At 42.0% G+C, this 18444-nt stretch overlaps 1 protein-coding gene across 3 annotated transcripts in view; it reads left to right on the forward strand.

Moving 5' to 3' along the window:
- The first annotated feature begins 4475 nt into the window (after positions 1 to 4475).
- Positions 4476 to 18444, forward strand: part of LOC144682184 (calcium-transporting ATPase type 2C member 2-like) — a 70760-nt gene continuing 56791 nt past the window's right edge. For all 3 annotated transcript variants that reach the window (XM_078544568.1, XM_078544569.1, XM_078544570.1), the window contains exon 1: positions 4476 to 4580. In XM_078544568.1, coding sequence (XP_078400694.1) covers positions 4479 to 4580 — 102 coding nt within the window. In that variant the 5' untranslated portion in view covers positions 4476 to 4478. The remainder of the gene's footprint in view (positions 4581 to 18444) is intronic.

Genomic DNA, 18444 nt, shown 5'->3' on the forward strand with positions numbered 1-18444 from the left:
AAACTCTGAACTGTTGTCTTGCTTAGGAATACTTCCAAGGTCTCAGCTTTTCAGGAGCTGTTACATTCCACACATTACTCTATACAACTCATCAATTCATAGTTCTTCAACCATGGAAGCTTCCTTCTATGCCTTTTACATATCATCACAACTCCAGCCGATGGGAAAATCAGTACCTCTGATATACAGGATGAGAAAGGCCCTTTTATTCCCCAGAAATAGCCAGAACATTTTTTAAATGAGTACACACAATTATCTGCTGTCTACCGCATTCAATAGCAGAATATGGATTTTTAAGATTAGCTTTCTGTTTACCTGGGGAGAGGCAGCGATGGAACAAAAGCACCACAAGAATAGCAGCACCCAGAAAAAAAATTATCTTGCCAGATCAACCACGCACAATGTATATCTCATTTTTCTAAGACACTGCCTTTTTGTGCAGCACAAATGTAGCAACATCACAATGGCACTAAAATATAATTTGTGCTACTCTTCTGGATGCTCTTTGCCAACTTTGGTGCAGAGGCAGCTTTCTTCATCCCAGCTACCAAATCAGTTCCCTAACCATTGACTCCATCCCACTCCCTGGCCACTTTCTAAAACAGACCATCTGCAGCCGTGGCTTTCTATGTGACCCTGAGCTGAGCTTCCAACTATTTATCTGCTTCAAAACAGCCTACATCCCATCGTTGGAACGTAGCCTGTCTCTGACCCTGCATCAGATCAATTGCTGCTGTAATTTCTCAATCATGCCTTTGTTGCTTCTAACCTTAACTATTCCAATGCTCTTCTGGCAGGCCTCAAATCTTCCACCCTCCATAAATTTGACATCCAAACCTTGGCTGCCCATAGCCTAGCTCACAGCAAGTCATGATCACGTATCACCGCTGTGCTTGATAGCCTGCTTTAGCTCCCAGTTTGGTAGCATCTCGATTTTAAAATTCTACCCTTGTTTTCAAATCCCTCCATGATCTGACTCCTTAATATTAGTGTGATCAGCTCCAGCCCTACAGTCCTCTGAGATCTCTACACTACTCCTAAAACTGACTGCTGTGCACCTCAATTTTCACTGCTCCTCAATTGGTGGCCGTACCTTCAGCCGCCTAGGACCCAAGCCGTGGAATTCCCTCTTGAAACCTCTTCAACTCTCTAGCTCTCTCTCCTCCCTTAAGATACTCTTTAAAACATACCCCTGTGACCAAGTTATGGGCTGCCTCTCCTAACATCTTGTGCGGCTCAGGGCTAAATTTTGTTTGATAATGCACCTGTGAAGTGCTTCGGAACATTTTACTGTACTAAAAGGAGTTATATAACTGCAAGTTGTTGTTGATTTTTGGCAAAGGCTCAGATAATTCCGAGAAAATCTTCTACCTGCGCCGGGAGGATGGGCAAAGATGCCAATAAAGAATTCAGGAGAAACTTCTTCACACAAAGTGTTTAAAATGTGGAACTTGGTACCACATGGAATAGTTGAACGGAATAGATGCATTTAAGGAGAATCTAGATAAGTATATGAGGGAGAAATAAATAAAGTGATATGTTGATAGCGTGAGATGAAACAGGGCAGGGAGGTGGTGTTTTTGGAGCACAAACACGAGTAGACCAGCTGAACTAAATGGCCTGTCTCTGTGTCGAAAATTCCATGCAACTAACTCAATTATTTAAAGTCAAAATTTGATGCAATCCTCCTGAAAGGTTCCAGTGAGTTCTTAGGCAAAAACAATATACTGCAGATGTTCAAAATCTGAAATAAAGACAAGGCTGAAAATACTCAGCAGATCTGACAGCATCTGTGGATAGAGAAATGATGTTAGCATTTCAGGTCGATGACCTTTCATCAGAACTGGGAAATGGTAGAAACGTAATAAGTTTAAGCAGGTGAAATGCAGAGGTTGGAAAAAGAACAAAAAGGGAAGGTCTGATAGGGTGGAAGGTGGGAGACATTAAATGACAAAATAGGTGGGTGTGCACAGCCAAAGAGATTAGTAGTGGAATAAGTAAAGGAAGGAAAGGTGTACCCAGAGGAGGTCTGAATGGCAGTATAATGAACAGCTGCCCCCTGAAAGCAAAAACAGGAGAAACAATTAAGACTGAAACATGCACAAAAAAGGAAAAAAATTGTGAGAATTTTTGAACTTGTTGAATTGTTTTCGGGTGACAGCTGTTCATGATTTATTTTGCTATTCACATCTCCTCCGGACAAACCTTTTCTTTCTTTACTTGTTCCATCATCACTTCCTTCAACTCTGCACAATCAACTCTTTTGTTGCTTAATGTCTCTTGTCCTCCGCCCTATCATAGACCTTTCCTTTCATTCTTTTTCTACCCTCCCACATTTCACCTGCGTGAAACGTTTTAGATTTCTCACTTCTCCCGGTTCTGATGACAGGTCATTCACCTGAAATATTAACTCTATTTTTCTCTCTTCACAGATGCTGCCTGCACTGCTGAATATTTCCAACATTTTCTGTTTTTTTATTCCAGTTAGACTTTTCTGTCATGTTCTCCCGGACAGGGCCCCCCCTCCCAAAAAATTGCCAAACCAATCACCGGCATGCAAACACAAATTTCCACGTTCTTAGCCTTGGAATTCATTCTTACTGGCGCAGGTGGGTGCCTGAGAAAAGAAAGGATTCCCAAATGGAAGGTTCTCTATGCAGGGATCTTTCCATGCAACATTGGAGATTTGGGATGAAGGGTATTGCAGACAGCAGTGGCCTGAATGGGGTGCTGAACCATTTGAGAGATATCCAAGCCATGTGTTACTTCTGTGCCCTGAAGGAAATCATCTACTATATACACGTGGACTACAAGAAGTTGCAGCCCCTGTTTTACTATCTAAAAGCATTACACCTCAAATTCTGGCTAAACTTCAGGCCCGTACTTCTGATTCTTGGTGACCCAGGGTATGCAGAGGAGAAGGCAAGGGGGACCTCATGGGACTACCCCTGGGTTTGGTGCAAATTCATGGGTCCAAAATGAGTGCAACCCGCAGGGATGTTGATGTGGCTTGCATGCCGTTCTTCCATGGCCTTGCCACACTAGATGGCCCTGAAGAGGAACACGTGGAGTCCACTAATATACTGAAGGCTTTCTGTAACTAGTGGGCACCACAGGTGTTCAGTCGACAGAGATAACAGTAAACTTATTTTATTTTAATGTAAGTTTCTTTAGTTTTGATTGAACTTCAACAAAAACAAGAACTACTTGCATTATACAGCACATTTATCATAGAATCACAGAATAGTTACAGCACAGGAGGCCATTCAGCCCATCATATCTGTACCAGCTCCCCGTAAGATTAACTTAGCTAATGCTACTCACACCCCACCTCTGCATAGCCCTACAAAATTTTCCTCTTCAGATAATGACCCAATTCTCTTTAGAAAGTTATGATTGAATCTGCCTCCACATGACACTCTCAGACAATGCATTCCAGACCCAAACCACTGACTGCACAAATAAGCTTTTCCTCATGTTGCCACTGTTTCTTTTGCCAATCACCTCAAATCTTTGTCCTTTAGTGCAATAAAACATCTCAGTGCTTCAAAGGAGCATAATCAGACAAAATACTGAGACAAGCAAAGAATGGAACATTTGAAGCCAAAGATCTGCCATGATTACATTGAATGGCAGTGCAGGTTGGAGGGGCCATATGATTTACTCCTGATCCTATTTCTTAGGTTATTAGGACATGTGACTAAAAGCTTGGTGAAAATATCAAGCTTTAAGAGGTATCTTAAAAGGGGAGATAGAGAAGAAGAGGTTTTAGCAGGGAATTCCAGAGTTTGGGGTTTACACAGCCAAAAGCGAGTTTGCTAACAGAGGGCGTGGGAAATTGGGGATGCACAGAATTGGAGGAATTGCAGAGTTCTTGGAAGTGAGGGCTCTAGGGTGCTACAGGATGGATGGGGTTGGTGGGGGGGGGGGGTGCGGGAGGAACTAATGGAAGAATCTGAACGCGAGGATTGGAATTTTAAAATTGAGGCATTGCTGAACTGTGAGCCAGTGTAGGTCAGGGAGCAAGTAGGCGATGAATGAAGGCGATTTAGAGATTAGCGGTGCCTGCTCAAACAGGTTGGTTTAGCAGCTAGTAGCCCTAGGGTAACCCCAGCGACACCTTCAATTATTTAATATATAAAGAAAAAAATTAAAGCACCAAAAAAAAAGGCGCGGCCAGCTGCTCAATATAAAGACAGATACGTGGCAATAAGCCTACAGCACAATTGTCACCTCGCTGAATGCAGGAGCTGGGATTTTGGAGCGAGGACAGGTGTTTGCTACCTGAGTGTGGGTGGGAGGGAGGGAGGAGGCGATGGTCATAAGCACTCGCTCGGTTATTTTTTTTTCCCTTTTAAAAGTCGACATTTAACGCGACTCTCCCGCTTCATTCGCTGAGGGACAAATCCCTGACTTAAAATCGCCGCCCTTCACAAAACAAACATACTTTGGGGGGGAGGTGGAAAAAAAAAAATACCATGAAGCCAACACGAATTCCCAAGTTCTTCGAGAAAGTTTCTCTCCTCTTCTCCCGGAAGAAGAAGTACCAACTGATTCAGGACAGTGACTTGGACGGCAAGGTGAGTGCCTGCTTATTATGGGATGCGGTGTTTTGCCTTTGCCCTGGGATCTGGGCTCGTTCGCAGGCTGGGACTTGGCAGGTGGTCCTGGGCTCGAGGCTCCAGCCCTGTCCTGCTGGTCACTTCAGTAAACAAAAGCTTGTATTTTCATTCTGCTAACGGAACCAATATTTTTAACAACGTTTGTTTCCCCTCCCTTTTTTTTTTGTTGCTTTGCTCATGCTGAAAATAACCCTTCTTGTCAAATGTGGACAGTAGGGGGGATGTTACATTTATTCATTTTTTTTTCCCAAATGCTCGTGGTGTAAAAAAAAATTTAAATCGTGTCCCTTTTTTTAAAAAAAATACAAATGAACGAAATGTTGAATTTTCTGGCCCAGAGGTTGGGCGAGGAAGTGGGTCTAACTGATAAGCTCTTCCAGCATAGGTATGATGGGCCGAACGACCTCCTTCCCCGCTGTGCGATTCGATGAATAATGCCTAAAGTGGTAAGTTTTCTGCCAAAAAACAAAAGTTGGCAGCTGTTTTTCGTGGTCATGACCTATGCTTTTCTTTTAGTTAATCCAACCGAAGTATTGAAGGTACGTTTTAAAGATAGTTGCTGACCTTTTTTTTTAACCTTTTTAAATAAAAGATCGAGGCTATTGTTTTTATTTTGGTTCTTTGGAGGGGTCTCAGACTGCATTTCCAAATGACTACAGCATTGCTGATTTATCATCTTGCAGTTTTCACAATAACTGTCACTATATGCTTATACAGGTGGCATTTCTAGGCCTGTTACACTAGATCCCTTCTTTCATTGCATACACATAGCATTTCACCTGGTTTTACAATACTATTAAATAGACTGTCTTGAAGGAATTACTGAACCTAATAGAGGCATTTTATTTTTACCTGGTATGCAGTAGATGATGGAACGTTTATCCTTGGGTATGTCTGCAATGTACAACGGCCAAAGGAGTTTCAAACAGCTCCCAGCTGTACAAAGAATTAAGTTTAACGTATTAAGTGTACGTCTCCCTGATGCTTTCCATCATTTGAAATATTACTGCTATGATATGGGCTTTCTACTTAAAATTCAAATCAAGAGTCAGCTGTCACAGGTAAGGCTGCACTCCCTGTGCTCAGAAGCTTGCAAAATGTGCCTACGATATAGTTTCTGGTGTGAACAGTGTTTATTTTTCTCTTATGATTATGCCCCATAATTGTGCAGGTGTGCATATGTTAGATGGTAGCGGAGTGGTAATGTCACTGGACTAGTAAACCAACAGTTTAGGCTAATCCTCTGGGGATACTAGTTCAAATCCCACCGTGAGGTGTCAGCTGTGGCTCAGTTCATAGCACCCTCGCCTTTGAATCAGAGGGTTGTGGGTTCATGCCCCACTCCTGGAAACCAAGAACTGTGAATGTACTCGAAAGAGTTACATGCGATCTGTTGATAACTCGAAAGAGTTACCTGGTCTGGCCTACATGTGACTCCAGACCCACAGCAATGTGGTTGACTCTTAACTGCCCTCTGAAATGGCCTAGCAATCCACTTGAATCAAGGGCTGTTAGGGATGGATAACAAATGCTGCCCATATCCCATAAAAGAATAAATAAATAGCCATTAAATTGCCAAAAACAGCAAAGGAAGAGGAATAGGTCATTTGGCCCATTGAGCCTGCTCCACCACACAAACAGATCATGGCTGGTCATCCATCTCCATGCCATTTAGCCCCATATCCCTTGATGTCGTTAGTATCCAGAAATCTATCAATTTATGTCTTGAACATGCTCAGTGATTGAGCTTCCACAGCCCTTTTGGGGTAGAGAATTCCAAAGATTCACCACCCTCTGAGTGAATAAATTCCTCCTCCCCTCAGTCTTAAATGGCCTGCCTGTGTGTCTGTGTTTCTAAACTCACCAGCCGGGGGAACCATCCTATCCACATCTTCCCTGTCAGCATGTAAGCATTTTGCAATTTTCAATGAGATCACCTCTCATTCTTAGAAACTCCAGAGAATACAGGCCCAGTTTCCTCAATCTCTCTTCATAAAATAATCCCGCCATCCTGGGATTAATCTGTTGCCCTCCCTCTGTGGCAAATATATCCTTCCTTAGATAAGGAGACCAAAACTGTCCACAATACTCCAGGTGCAGTCTCACAACAGGTCAGGCTGAAAATTACTGAACAGTATTTATTAAGAGGCAAAAGTAACACAAACAAAATGGTTCAATCAGCACAATAAGTATAATTTTAGAAAACTTGATTTCTCACCAGTACTTTAAAACCATTTCAAAACATTGGCCCTTTGCAGTAACTTTCATCAATTAGTCTACATGTCCTCGGTTTTATCATGAAAAGAAAATGGCTTTGTAGATTCAAAGCAAAATCATTGGTGCCTTCACTTCAGGTGAAAATAAGTAACTGCTTTTGTCCTCCGATACAACTATTTCCTTTACTCCATAACTCATTCGTTCACTGTCTGGGATCAAGTTGAAGAAAACACCTTTTTAAAATTTTTTTTTAATTGAGGATTTTTCTGTGACTATTCTTTTGTTGGTCCCTGTGCAAGAGACCAAGTTCACAGGGCGTAAGGCATTTGCTGCTGTCCAGAATTATGCATGACATCCAAGTGATAGAGCTGCTTTTGGGAACTCTGCGTCACTTTAGAACTATTTGAATGAGGTGGCAGAAGGAGGAAATTTGGAGTGTCGCAGTAATGGGAATCTAGCTACGAGGTAGTGTGTGCTCTTTAAATAAGTAACTACTTTATTAATGTATACCCACTTCATCAATCACTAATTTACAGTCCAGCAGGAAGCATTTTGTGGCTAAATTTTATGTGCAGAGTTGAACAATATTAAAAGGAATATGTGAAAGATGGTAACACAATGTGATGATCTTCATTTAGAAAGTTATTCTACAGAAATGCATTTTGTCTGTGACTCTCAGGGGCACTTCCAATGAAAGCTGTCACCTCCTACGTTATGAAGTAATCTATTTAAAAAATTTTTTTTTACTCTTTCATGGGATGTGGGTATCAATGGCAAGGCCAGCATTTGTTGCCCATCCCTAATTGCCCTTGAACTGAGTGGCTTGCTAGGCCATTCGGAAGGCAGCTAAGAGTCAACCATATTGCTGTCGGCCTGGAGTCACATGTAGGCTTGACCACGTAAGGATGGTAGATTTTCTTCCCTAAAGTACACCAGTGAACCAGATGGGTTTTTACAATAACCGATAATAGCTGTCATGGTTACCACCATTACTGAGACTAGTTTTATATCCCAGCTTGGTTAATTGAATTTAAATTCCACCAGTTGCCATGGTGGAATTTGAATCCATGTCTCCAGGGCATTAGTCTGTGCTTCTGGATTACTAGCCCAGTAATATTACTATTACAGCACCATTTTCCCATGTAAAAAAAAATATAAAGCCTGTCACAACCACAGGATATCCCAAATGCTTTCCAACCAATGAAGTGCTTGAAGTACTTTTGAAGCATAGTCACTGTACAAGAAATGTCTGTCAATCTGCATGTAACAAACTCCCACCACAACAGCAATGTGATAATGACCAGATGATGTTGCCTGCGGAGTAACTATTGTTCAGTACACTGGGGATAGCTCTAATGTTTGTCAAAATAGTTCCATGGGATCTTTTACATCCTCCTGAGGGTACAGGCGGGGCCTTGTCTGAAATTTTAATGTCTCATCCAAAAGTTGGCACTTTGGTCAGGCCTTCAATACTGCACTGGAATGTTAGCCTTGATCATTGCGCTCAAGTGCTGGGCTGGGATTTGAATCCACAGCCTTATTACTCCGAGGAGAGTGCAACCAACTGAACCTATTGAATATCATGTTCCCTTCAAACATTTTCTGTGTAAGCAAAGCTTAAAGAAGTCAGTATCTTACTTATACCAATAATGATTAAACTAAATATAATTGAACTGGATTTCATGATTTATCTGAAGCTTCAGTCTTTAAACATGCAGCTTGCTCCCAGGACCCAAAGAATAAAAACAAAAAGTGCTGGAAATACCCCAGCAGCAGCTGTGGAGAGAATCAGAGTTATAATTTCAGGTCGATCACCAGAACTGGGGAAAGATAGAAATGTAATAGGTTTTGAGCAAGTAAAAGTGGGGAGGAAGAACAAAAGGGAAGGTCTGTGATAGTGTGGAGTGCAAGAGAGATTAAATGACCTGCCCTCCAACTAATTGTTGCCAGACATCAGGAAAATGTGGCCAGGGTTCCAGATTAATATGGAGTGTAAGAGTAAGAGCTGGAATGCTCTGCGACACTGTTAAAGCCTCTTCATCATTTAAAAAGCATGAGTCAGGATGGAATGCTCACTACACACCCAGATGCAATACAGCATAACTGAGAAGTTTTGGCACCATTCAGATGAGAACGGATGCTCGATTGGTGCCTCCGCCACTGGACTCATTATGCACCCCTTCCCCAATAGCCTAATGTGGCTTCTAAGCAGCCCACTTCACCAGTATCCCATCCACAACCTTAAACATTCACCCCCGATGCGCAGTGGCAGTAGTATGCACCATATACAAGGTATACTGCAACAATTCATCAAGGCTCTTTCAACAGCACCTTCCAACCCCGCAACTTTTACCGCCTGGAAGTACAAGGGACCATCTCCCACAGGAAACCATCTTTCCTTGACATTCAGTGACATTACCATCGCTGAATCCCCACCATCAACTTCTTGGGGTCACCATTGACCAGAAACCTAACTACCAGACATGTAAATACTGTGGCTACAAGAACAGGTCAGAGGCTGGAAATTTTGCAGCAAGTAACTCACTTCCTGATTTCCTCAAGACAGCCCCTCAACTACAAGGCACAAATCAGTAGTGTGAAGGAATACTCTCCACTTGCCTGAATGAAGGCAGCTCCAACAACACTAATACAGCTCGACACTATCCAAGATAAAGCTTGATCGTCCTCCCCATCCACCAGCTTAAATATTCACTTCCTCCACCACCAACTCATAATGGCAACATTGCATACCATCTACAAGATACATTGCAACAATTAGAACAAATGGTGGGTAGAAAGAGCATGGGAGATCCAACAACTTGTGGACATGCATGATTTCTTCAGTGTTGTCAAGACACTCTATGGCCCATGCACCTAAGGGCCTACTCTACTGAGAGCCAAGCATGGGTGACTGGGGAGCTCATCAGGGACAGGAAGGCAGTCAGTGCTCACTGGAGAGAACATTATGAAGAACTCCTCAGCCAAGATTCTATCTTCGGCTTGAACTCCTTCAACTCCATTCCTCAATATCCCATCCAGCTCATTCCCAGTACCGCCCCAGTACTGTGTGAAGTTGAAAAGACCATTCAGCAGCTGAAGAACAACAAAGCCTCTGGAGCTGAAGGAATCCCTGCCAAAATTCTGAAACACAGCAGATATAAACTCCTAGCATGGCTGCAAAAAAAAATCATACGTGCTTCATCTGTAAAGAGGTGTACATGCCCGGGGATCTCGGAGATGCTGCGATCGTGACTATATTCAAGAAGGGAGACAATTCTGACTGAGGTAACCACGGATAAGTCTCCCTGCTGTCTGCAGTCCAGTGAATATCATTACAAGGATTCTCCTCAATTGTCTCCTCTCAGTGGCCGATGAGCTCCTTCCAGAGTCACAGTTGTTGCGAAAACCTAGTTCATAGTTCATTATGTTTTAGAACATAACTTTTAGTTTTAGGAATTAGTGTTAAATGGAAAAGCCTGGTTAAGAGACTGATAAACAACCTTAATATAAAGGCAAATCAAACAAGCCTAGGTTTAATTAACCTGTAGAGATAGAAACAAAAAACTACTGCGGATGCTGGAAATCCAAAACAAAAACAGAATTACCTGGAAAAACTCAGCAGGTCTGGCAGCATCGGTGGAGAAGAAAAGAGTCGACGTTTCGAGTCCACATGACCCTTCAACAGAACTGAGTATAGTTAGGAGAGGGGTGAAATATAAGTTGGTTTAAGGTGGGGGGCGGGGGGAGAGAAGTTGAGGGTGGGGTGGTTGTAGGGACAAGCAAGCAGTGATAGGAGCAGATAATCAAAAGATGTCACAGACAAAAGGATCAAAGAGGTGTTGAAGGTGGTGATATTATCTAAAGGAATGTGTTAATTAAGAGTAGACAGCAGGACAAACGAGGTACAGATAGACCTGGTGGGGGTGGGGTGGGGAGAAGGAATACTAAAGGGGCTAAAAGGTAGAGATAAACAATGGGTGGAAATAGGTGGGAAAATAAAAATCTATATAAATTATTGGAAAAAACAAAAAGGAGGGGGAAGAAATGGAAAGGGGGTGGGGATGGAGGAGAGAGTTCATTATCTAAAATTATTGAACTCAATATTCAGTCCGAAAGGCTGTAAAGTGCCTAGTCGGAAGATGATGTGCTGTTCCTCCAGTTTGCGTTGAGCTTCACTGGAACAATGCAGCAAGCCAAGGACAGACATGTGGGCATGAGAGCAGGGTGGAATGTTGAAATGGCAAGCGACAGGGAGGTCTGGGTAATGCTTGCGGACAGACGGAAGGTGTTCTGCAAAGCGGTCACCCAGTCTGTGTTTGGTCTCGCCAATGTAGAGGAAACCGCATTGGGAGCAACGAATGCAGTAGACTAAGTTGAGGGAAGTGCAAGTGAAATGCTGCTTTACTTGAAAGGAGTGTTTGGGCCCTTGGATGGTGAGGAGAGAGGAAGTGAAGGGGCAGGTGTTGCATCTTCTGCGGTTGCATGGAAAGGTGCCGTGGGAGGGGGTTGAGGAGTAGGGGGTGATGGAGGAGTGGACCAGGGTGTCACGGAAGGAACGATCCCTACGGAATGCCGCTGGGGGGGCGGGGGCGGGTGGTGAAGGGAAGATGTGTTTGGTGGTGGCATCATGCTGGAGTTGGCGGAAATGGCGGAGGGGTCTAGGCACTTTACAGCCTTTCGGACTGAATATTGAGTTCAACAATTTTAGATAATGAACTCTCTCCTCCATCCCCACCCCCTTTCCATTTCTTTCCCCTCCTTTTTGTTTTTTCCAATAATTTATATAGATTTTTATTTTCCCACCTATTTCCATTATTTTTAAATGTATTTCCACCCATTGTTTATCTCTACCTTTTAGTCCTTTTAGTATTCCTTCCCCCCACCCCACCCCCACTAGGTCTATCTGTACCTTGTTTGTCCTGCTGTCTGCTCTTAATTAGCACATTCCTTTAGATAATATCACCACCTTCAACACCTCTTTGTCCTTTTGTCTGTGACATATTTTGGTTATCTCCACCTATTACTGGCTTCTTGTCCCAACAAACCCCCTCCCTGCCCCCCACCAAGCCAGCTTATATTTCACCCCTTTCCTATTTTTACTTAGTTCTGTTGAAGAGTCATGAGGACTCGAAACGTCAACTGTGCTCTTCTCCACCGATGCTGCCAGACCTGCTGAGTTTTTCCAGGTATTTCTGTTTCTGTTTTTGTTTTGGATTTCTATCGATATCTCCATTTAAAATAAAAAGCTAAAAGCAATTCTTGGAAAAGGGGTCGTCAAGTTCAATTAGAGATAGAAATTATTCTTTTGGACAAAACAGTCCACTTGATTGGCACCCCCTTAAACATTCACTCCCTCCACCACCGACACTGCAGCAGCTTCACCAAGGCTCCTTCGACAACACCTTCCAAATCCACAACCTCTACCACCTAGAAGGAGAAGGACAGCAGTTGCATGGGAACCCTACCACCTGCAAGTTCCCCTTCAAATCACTCACCATCCTAACTTATAACTATATCGCCGTTTCTTCACTGTCACTGGGTCAAACTACTGGAACTCCCTTCCTAAAAGCACTGTAGGTATTTCTACAACACATGGACAGCAATGGTTCAATAAGGCAGCTTGCTGCCATCTTCTCGAGGGCAATTGGGGATGGACAATAAATGCTGGCATAGCCAAAGATGCCCACATCCCATGAACAAATAAAAAAGGTTCAAAATGGAAGAGTTGTGAAGAGGGTAAATAATTTGTTTGCATATCTATTTTAACCATCCCCAAGTATGTCATTTTGCTATAGAAATAGTGATTCAGGTTGGAACCTTGGATAGAAGGTTCTTTTGTTTAACTTATCTGTGTAATTTTGTTGACGGAAGCAAGAAGTTCAATTTGGGAACAGATAGAGACAGTTACATTGTTGGTCCGGGTGTAGGCTGTAGCTCATTGAGTTGGGAGAACCAAAGAAAATAAATGTTAGTCAGTTAGGTCTGCACTTCAACCAGGGAAAATTGTAACTGAATTGTCCACTGCTTGGAATGTGGGTGGGGCTTTATCTCAGTTTGAATTTCATGAGGGGAAATTACAGTGGTCCTCATAGATCCTTATGGCAGAAAGTAGCCAGCAGTCAGCTTGGAGCAGACAGGGAGAAAACATCTATCAGAAGTTGGAAATTAGCTGTGGGAACAGCAACTGTACAGAAACCGTGGGAGCATAGAGGGCTGTTAGGAACCTGGAGATGTTCCTGATATTTAAATCCCTAAGCAAGAAGGCACTGCAGTGCATGCTTGAACCAAAGAATCCACAATTATGAGGTCTTTAAAGAAAATTGGAGGATCGCTTAGTCAAAAGCTAATCGAAGGATCCCCATGAAATTTGTACCTTGCAGAATAGTTGGAATACTAAGAGGAATTAAAGTAAATACTTAAGGACTGTGACATGTCTTTGGGTTGGTCCCAGGAAGACTGGATGAACCATCAAGATTCTTGGAGTGTATAAAGGAATTCCTGGAGGTAAATGGAAAGTATAACCAAATTCAAAGCATAAGCAATTATAAGCTATAGTGTTGATAGTGCTTGCTTTGTTTAATTCTTATAGACAAAGTTTATTGGCTCATCAAAAGAGTAAAAAGTGAAATCTTGTGGCATAATTCTGTTGGTGAATTATTGGATGTTCAGATTTCTCTTTAAACCTTAATGGTCCCTAACAGGATTGTAACAACACAATACAGTTTTTGCCCATTGAGAGGCACCACAGATATGATATTCCCTGCATGACAAATCCAAGAAAAATGCAAGAAACTTTACCAACTGCTGTATGTGGCATTTTCAATCTCACAGAAGCGCTTGACTCTGTCAGTCATGAGTATCCTCCTCAAATGTGGCTGCCCTCAGAAATTTGTTGCTATCCTTCGCCTACTTCATGATGACAGGCAAGCTGTGATCCTCAACAACAGAACCACCACACGCTCTATCTCTGTGAAGAATGATATCAAACAAGGAAGTGTCTTCGCACCAACCCTCTTCTCCAACTTCCTCGCTGCAATACTGCACCATACCTCCAGAAAATTACCCACAGCTGTGGATATAGCTTACAGAATAGATAGGAAAGTGTTAAATCTACGCTGCCTTCAATCCAAACCAAAATCGCATCAACTTCATTAATTAATCTCAAGTATGGAGATGACACTTGTGTGTGTGCTCTCACTTAAACTGAACTCCAGATCATTGATTCCTTCCCCAAAGCATATGAGGAAATGGGCCTTTCACTAACACCCCAGAAAACTAAGATCCTCTTCCAATCAATTCCCTTAGCACATCTCCCCTTGTTGAATTAAGATCAGTGGCGAGATCCTGGAAACTGTGGACCTTTTTCAATATTATTTATTTATTTATTCCATACAATTCACACACAATACAAATGATCATGATCACAGGATTTATGGCAATTGCAAGATTCAAATACATCAATACATATGGATTATTCTTATGTTTGTGTGGAGGGGAAGACATAAGCATTTGCTTGAAGGTCGACTCCCCACAAATAGAGAAAGGAAGTCTTGGGAGTCTCCTGTCGATGAAGCAGACATAGACGACTGAAATTCATTGTCACCCCCAATGTGCCAGCTGAGCCTCCGGATCACTGAGGGAAAGAGTATTTGAGGACCAGGATCTCAAACTCAAGACGATCTTGGTTTGCTAGGCAGTAGTGATCCCCGTGCTCCAATATGTGTTTTGGAGACTTGGACAACCTACAGCAGGCACCTCAAAGAACTGGAGAAGTACCAGCAACGATGCCTTCGCAAGATTCTCCAAATCCAGCGGCAGGAAATTATAATGTCAGAAATGCAGGTCCCTTTTAAGAATAAACCAGGACCAGCTTCAGAATGAATTGAGAGCAGGTGATGCTTATTGAAACCTGTACTTAAGAGCTGGGTTTTTCCCCAGTGGGGAGGGTTTTGCTTCTGGACAGAGAGAGGAACCAGAAGGGAAGGGTGGAAACTGGCATTTGTACTTAACATTTAACAATAAAACAGTGTGATTCACAGAATATGTTCAGTAAATGGATATCCACCTAATTAAAAAGAAAGACAGCCCAACAGCAGCATCCTCTTACATGCCAATATGTCCACCATCATGACGCTAATCATTCAAAACCAGCTCAGCAAGGCAGAAGAAAGCAACTGCTCTACTCTAAACTCAGTCACAGCCGGAGACTCCAGAATTTTTTTTTTATTCGTCCATGGGATGTGGGCTTCGCTGGCTAGCATTTATTGCCCATCCCTAATTGCCCTTGTTCAGAGGGCATTTTTAAGAGTCAACCACACTTCTGTGGGTCTGGATTCACATCTAGCAGATTTCCTTCCATTCTTGAACCAGATGGGTTTTTTTTTAAACAACAATAGACAATGATTTCATGGCCATTGTTAGACTTTTAATTCCAGATATTTATTGAATTCAAATTCTACCATCTGCCATGGTGGGATTCAAACCCAGGTCCCCAGAGCATTACCCTGGGTCTCTGGATTACCAGTCCAGTGACAATACCACTACGCCACTGTCTCCACATGAATGTCCTTAAAGCATCTCTGAAAATGTCAAACATCTCTGATCACTCATGAGGTCCCTGGCTTGTGACCAACCAAAACAGAAAAGGTTCATTCGGGCAAGCATGGAACACATCGAGAGACTTTTGGGATATGCAGAAGCAAAGTCGAGTCTTGGAGAAAGCACAAACCTCCAAACAACTCACCTATCCGATCCTTCAGGTGCCACCTGTTCTGTAGTGGTGGAGTCTGCAGATGACACATTAGACTTATCACCCATCTCCGAACCATCAAAATGGAGTGGAAGTAAATCATCCTCAATCCCAAGGGACTGCCTAAGAACGGACTGCAGCAACTTAAGCCTCCTTTGACAGCATCTTCCAAAACTGTGACCTTTACCACCTGAAAGGGCGAAGACAGACATGAGATGACTGAGAACACTAACACCTGCAAACTCCCCTCCAAGTCACACACCATCCTGACTTGGAACTATATTAGAATTCCTTCATTGTCGTTGGGTCAAAACCCTGGGAATCCTTAACAGCACTCTGGCTCACATCCCATGAACAAATTAATAGTAAAACAAAATCCTTTTCACTTTTCTTGAACATAAGTGTAACAATTGGTATTGCAGCTGTTAGCAATGCAGCTATGATCAAAGAGGGGAACCAATTTATTTTTCTACCTGCTATGGGCAATAAAAGCACTCTGAAGTTTTAGATACCTTGTTTTCCAAAGGAAGACTGATGTGTTAGATAGGAATCTTGGATTTGAACGGATGAGGCTCTTTAAGATATAAGGAGAGACTTGTGCACCTAGGCTTTAGCTTGAGAGGGACATGATCCGAGTCCTTTAAAATGCTGAAAGACACACTAGATGTAAGCAAAGTATTTAGCTTATATTGGGGGACAGAACTAAAAGGACTGTTAAACTTATAAGCCTCATAATTGTATTGTGTTTTGTGACTGTAGGTTTAAATTTAGGGTAATTGAAGGGGATCATGTTATCTGTTCTGCAGCCTGCCTGACGGTAAGCCTGGGTGGTTCGATTGTTGGAGATCAAAGGAAGATTTGGATTGTTTTACTGGGAAGGAGGTGCAAGGTATTTACACTTGGAGCCAATAGCTGCAGTCTCTGAGTGGGTAGACTGAATCTCCCAAAGTCCCAGAAAGATGTTGCAGGTGTCAGGTTGTAAATGTTATGCTGTAAACGATCCATTTTATTTCTAGGTGAAAGCAAGCTGGGTCCCAGGATAGTTAATTAGCATTTCTGCCTGAATGCAAGGTTAATGTGTTTCACGTTGTCATGGGGTAGAGCGTCTGTTATGATCCACATAGAGACCAATAACTTTTTAAAAGATGTTCAAATTTCCCGTTAAAAGCTGAAAGAATGACATGTCAAGGTTTCACATAACAAATGGCTAAAAGCATGATTGACTAAACACTTTTTTCTTTTTGTGGACAATTTGCACTTTAAACTACAGAGAGGGACATTCCCCTTTTATGCATATGGCACATTGTACTATTTTTGAGATCAGGTTACAGGCTTCCCCATAAATCAGTAACTATCTCAGACAGACATCAGCAGAGAGAAAAGGCTGCTTGTGCTTTGAGATTTACCACAGACGGATGCAGGAGGGAGACAGTCCCTAGTTGAGGAGACACATCCTGCAGCTTTCCAAGGATTCCAGGAGCTCTATCCTGGCATAGCCGGGGAAAGAAGAATCATCAGAATAGGCTTTACTGTCTGTGGTGGATTTAAGAAGCCCTCTGAAAACTGAGCAAAGTGCCTAGAGATGGGCCTGGTGAAATGGGGATATGAGAACCCAGTGGAAACTGGGAGCAAATGTGGACTGTTTGCTATAAAGACCACCCTGGGGAGTGTGATATGTGATAAGTGTCAAAGGGCAATGTTGCCCTCTGCAGTTTAAGGTACAAGTTGCCCACAAAAAGAAAATAGCTTTTAGTTAATAGTGCTTTTAAAATTTGTTACAGTAAAAATTTTAAAATGTGAAATCTTGTGTCATTCTTTCAGCTATTAACTGGAAGTTCAAATCTTTTATTAAAAAAAAGTTATTGGTCTCTATGGGGATTGTAACAGGACACAGACTTAACATTTGCTTCTTTAGGTAAGATTAAGCCTGTTCCACATTGAAGTGGGTCTGTGGTACAAATTCCCAGTAAAAGGCATTTGTGCTTTAAAAGGAATTAAATAAAATCTTGTTGGGAATAGGGTCATAAGGGTGGTCATAAGGATAGGTGCAGACGAAGATGAGAAACTACACAGAACAAGCAAGATGCTTCTATGGCTAGAGGAGGATTCGAATCTGACAGTTCAGAAGTTGTATTAAGCAAGAGTCATCCTGTTGCAAAATGCTAAGTAACAGAGCACAAGCATCTGTTCTCACAATTGAAGTTTGTAACTTGCTTCAAAGCAATGTGATTTAAGAAGCAGAAAAGAAAACTACTCTTAAATGATACAAAATACAAGATGGTTATACATTACAAAAATCTATGATAGTCTTTTGTGTCTTATGAACGTAAGACTGTAGTAACCAAATCAAGAAACCTAAGACAACAATGTGAACTATTTTAAGGTGGGAAACAGATTTGTGTATCGTGCAGAGTGAAGCGTTATATGCAGAGCATCTGACTATACATGGTGTCAATATCTTGAGTGTTCTTAGATGTGTTGTTTTTTTCCTTCATGTGATGTAGCAATATTGTGTTTTTTTTCTTTTTGCACAGGTTGAATAAACAAAGAAGAATGTACGTTTTAATTCAATGCAGATGGTTGAGTGTGTAGTTATTATATTTTGATAGGATGTATATTCAGAGTAAAAGTAAATTGAATGAGTTAAAGAGACAATCCAGCTAAGTTGCATTGTTGGAGAAATATTAAATGCAGAACTAGTTTATCCCTATTTTGTGTGACTAAATCTGCTTTTTATCATTAACAAAGAAAAACTTTTATAGATCAGTATAAAATGTGTGGAGTATGCAAAGGATTATGAATTATACCTTCAATTACTGTGAATGCATAAGTTATCATATAGTTGAAGGAACGTTT

The sequence above is a fragment of the Cetorhinus maximus genome, chromosome 6 (assembly GCF_964194155.1).
Source record: "Cetorhinus maximus chromosome 6, sCetMax3.hap1.1, whole genome shotgun sequence".
Lineage (NCBI taxonomy): Eukaryota > Metazoa > Chordata > Chondrichthyes > Lamniformes > Cetorhinidae > Cetorhinus > Cetorhinus maximus.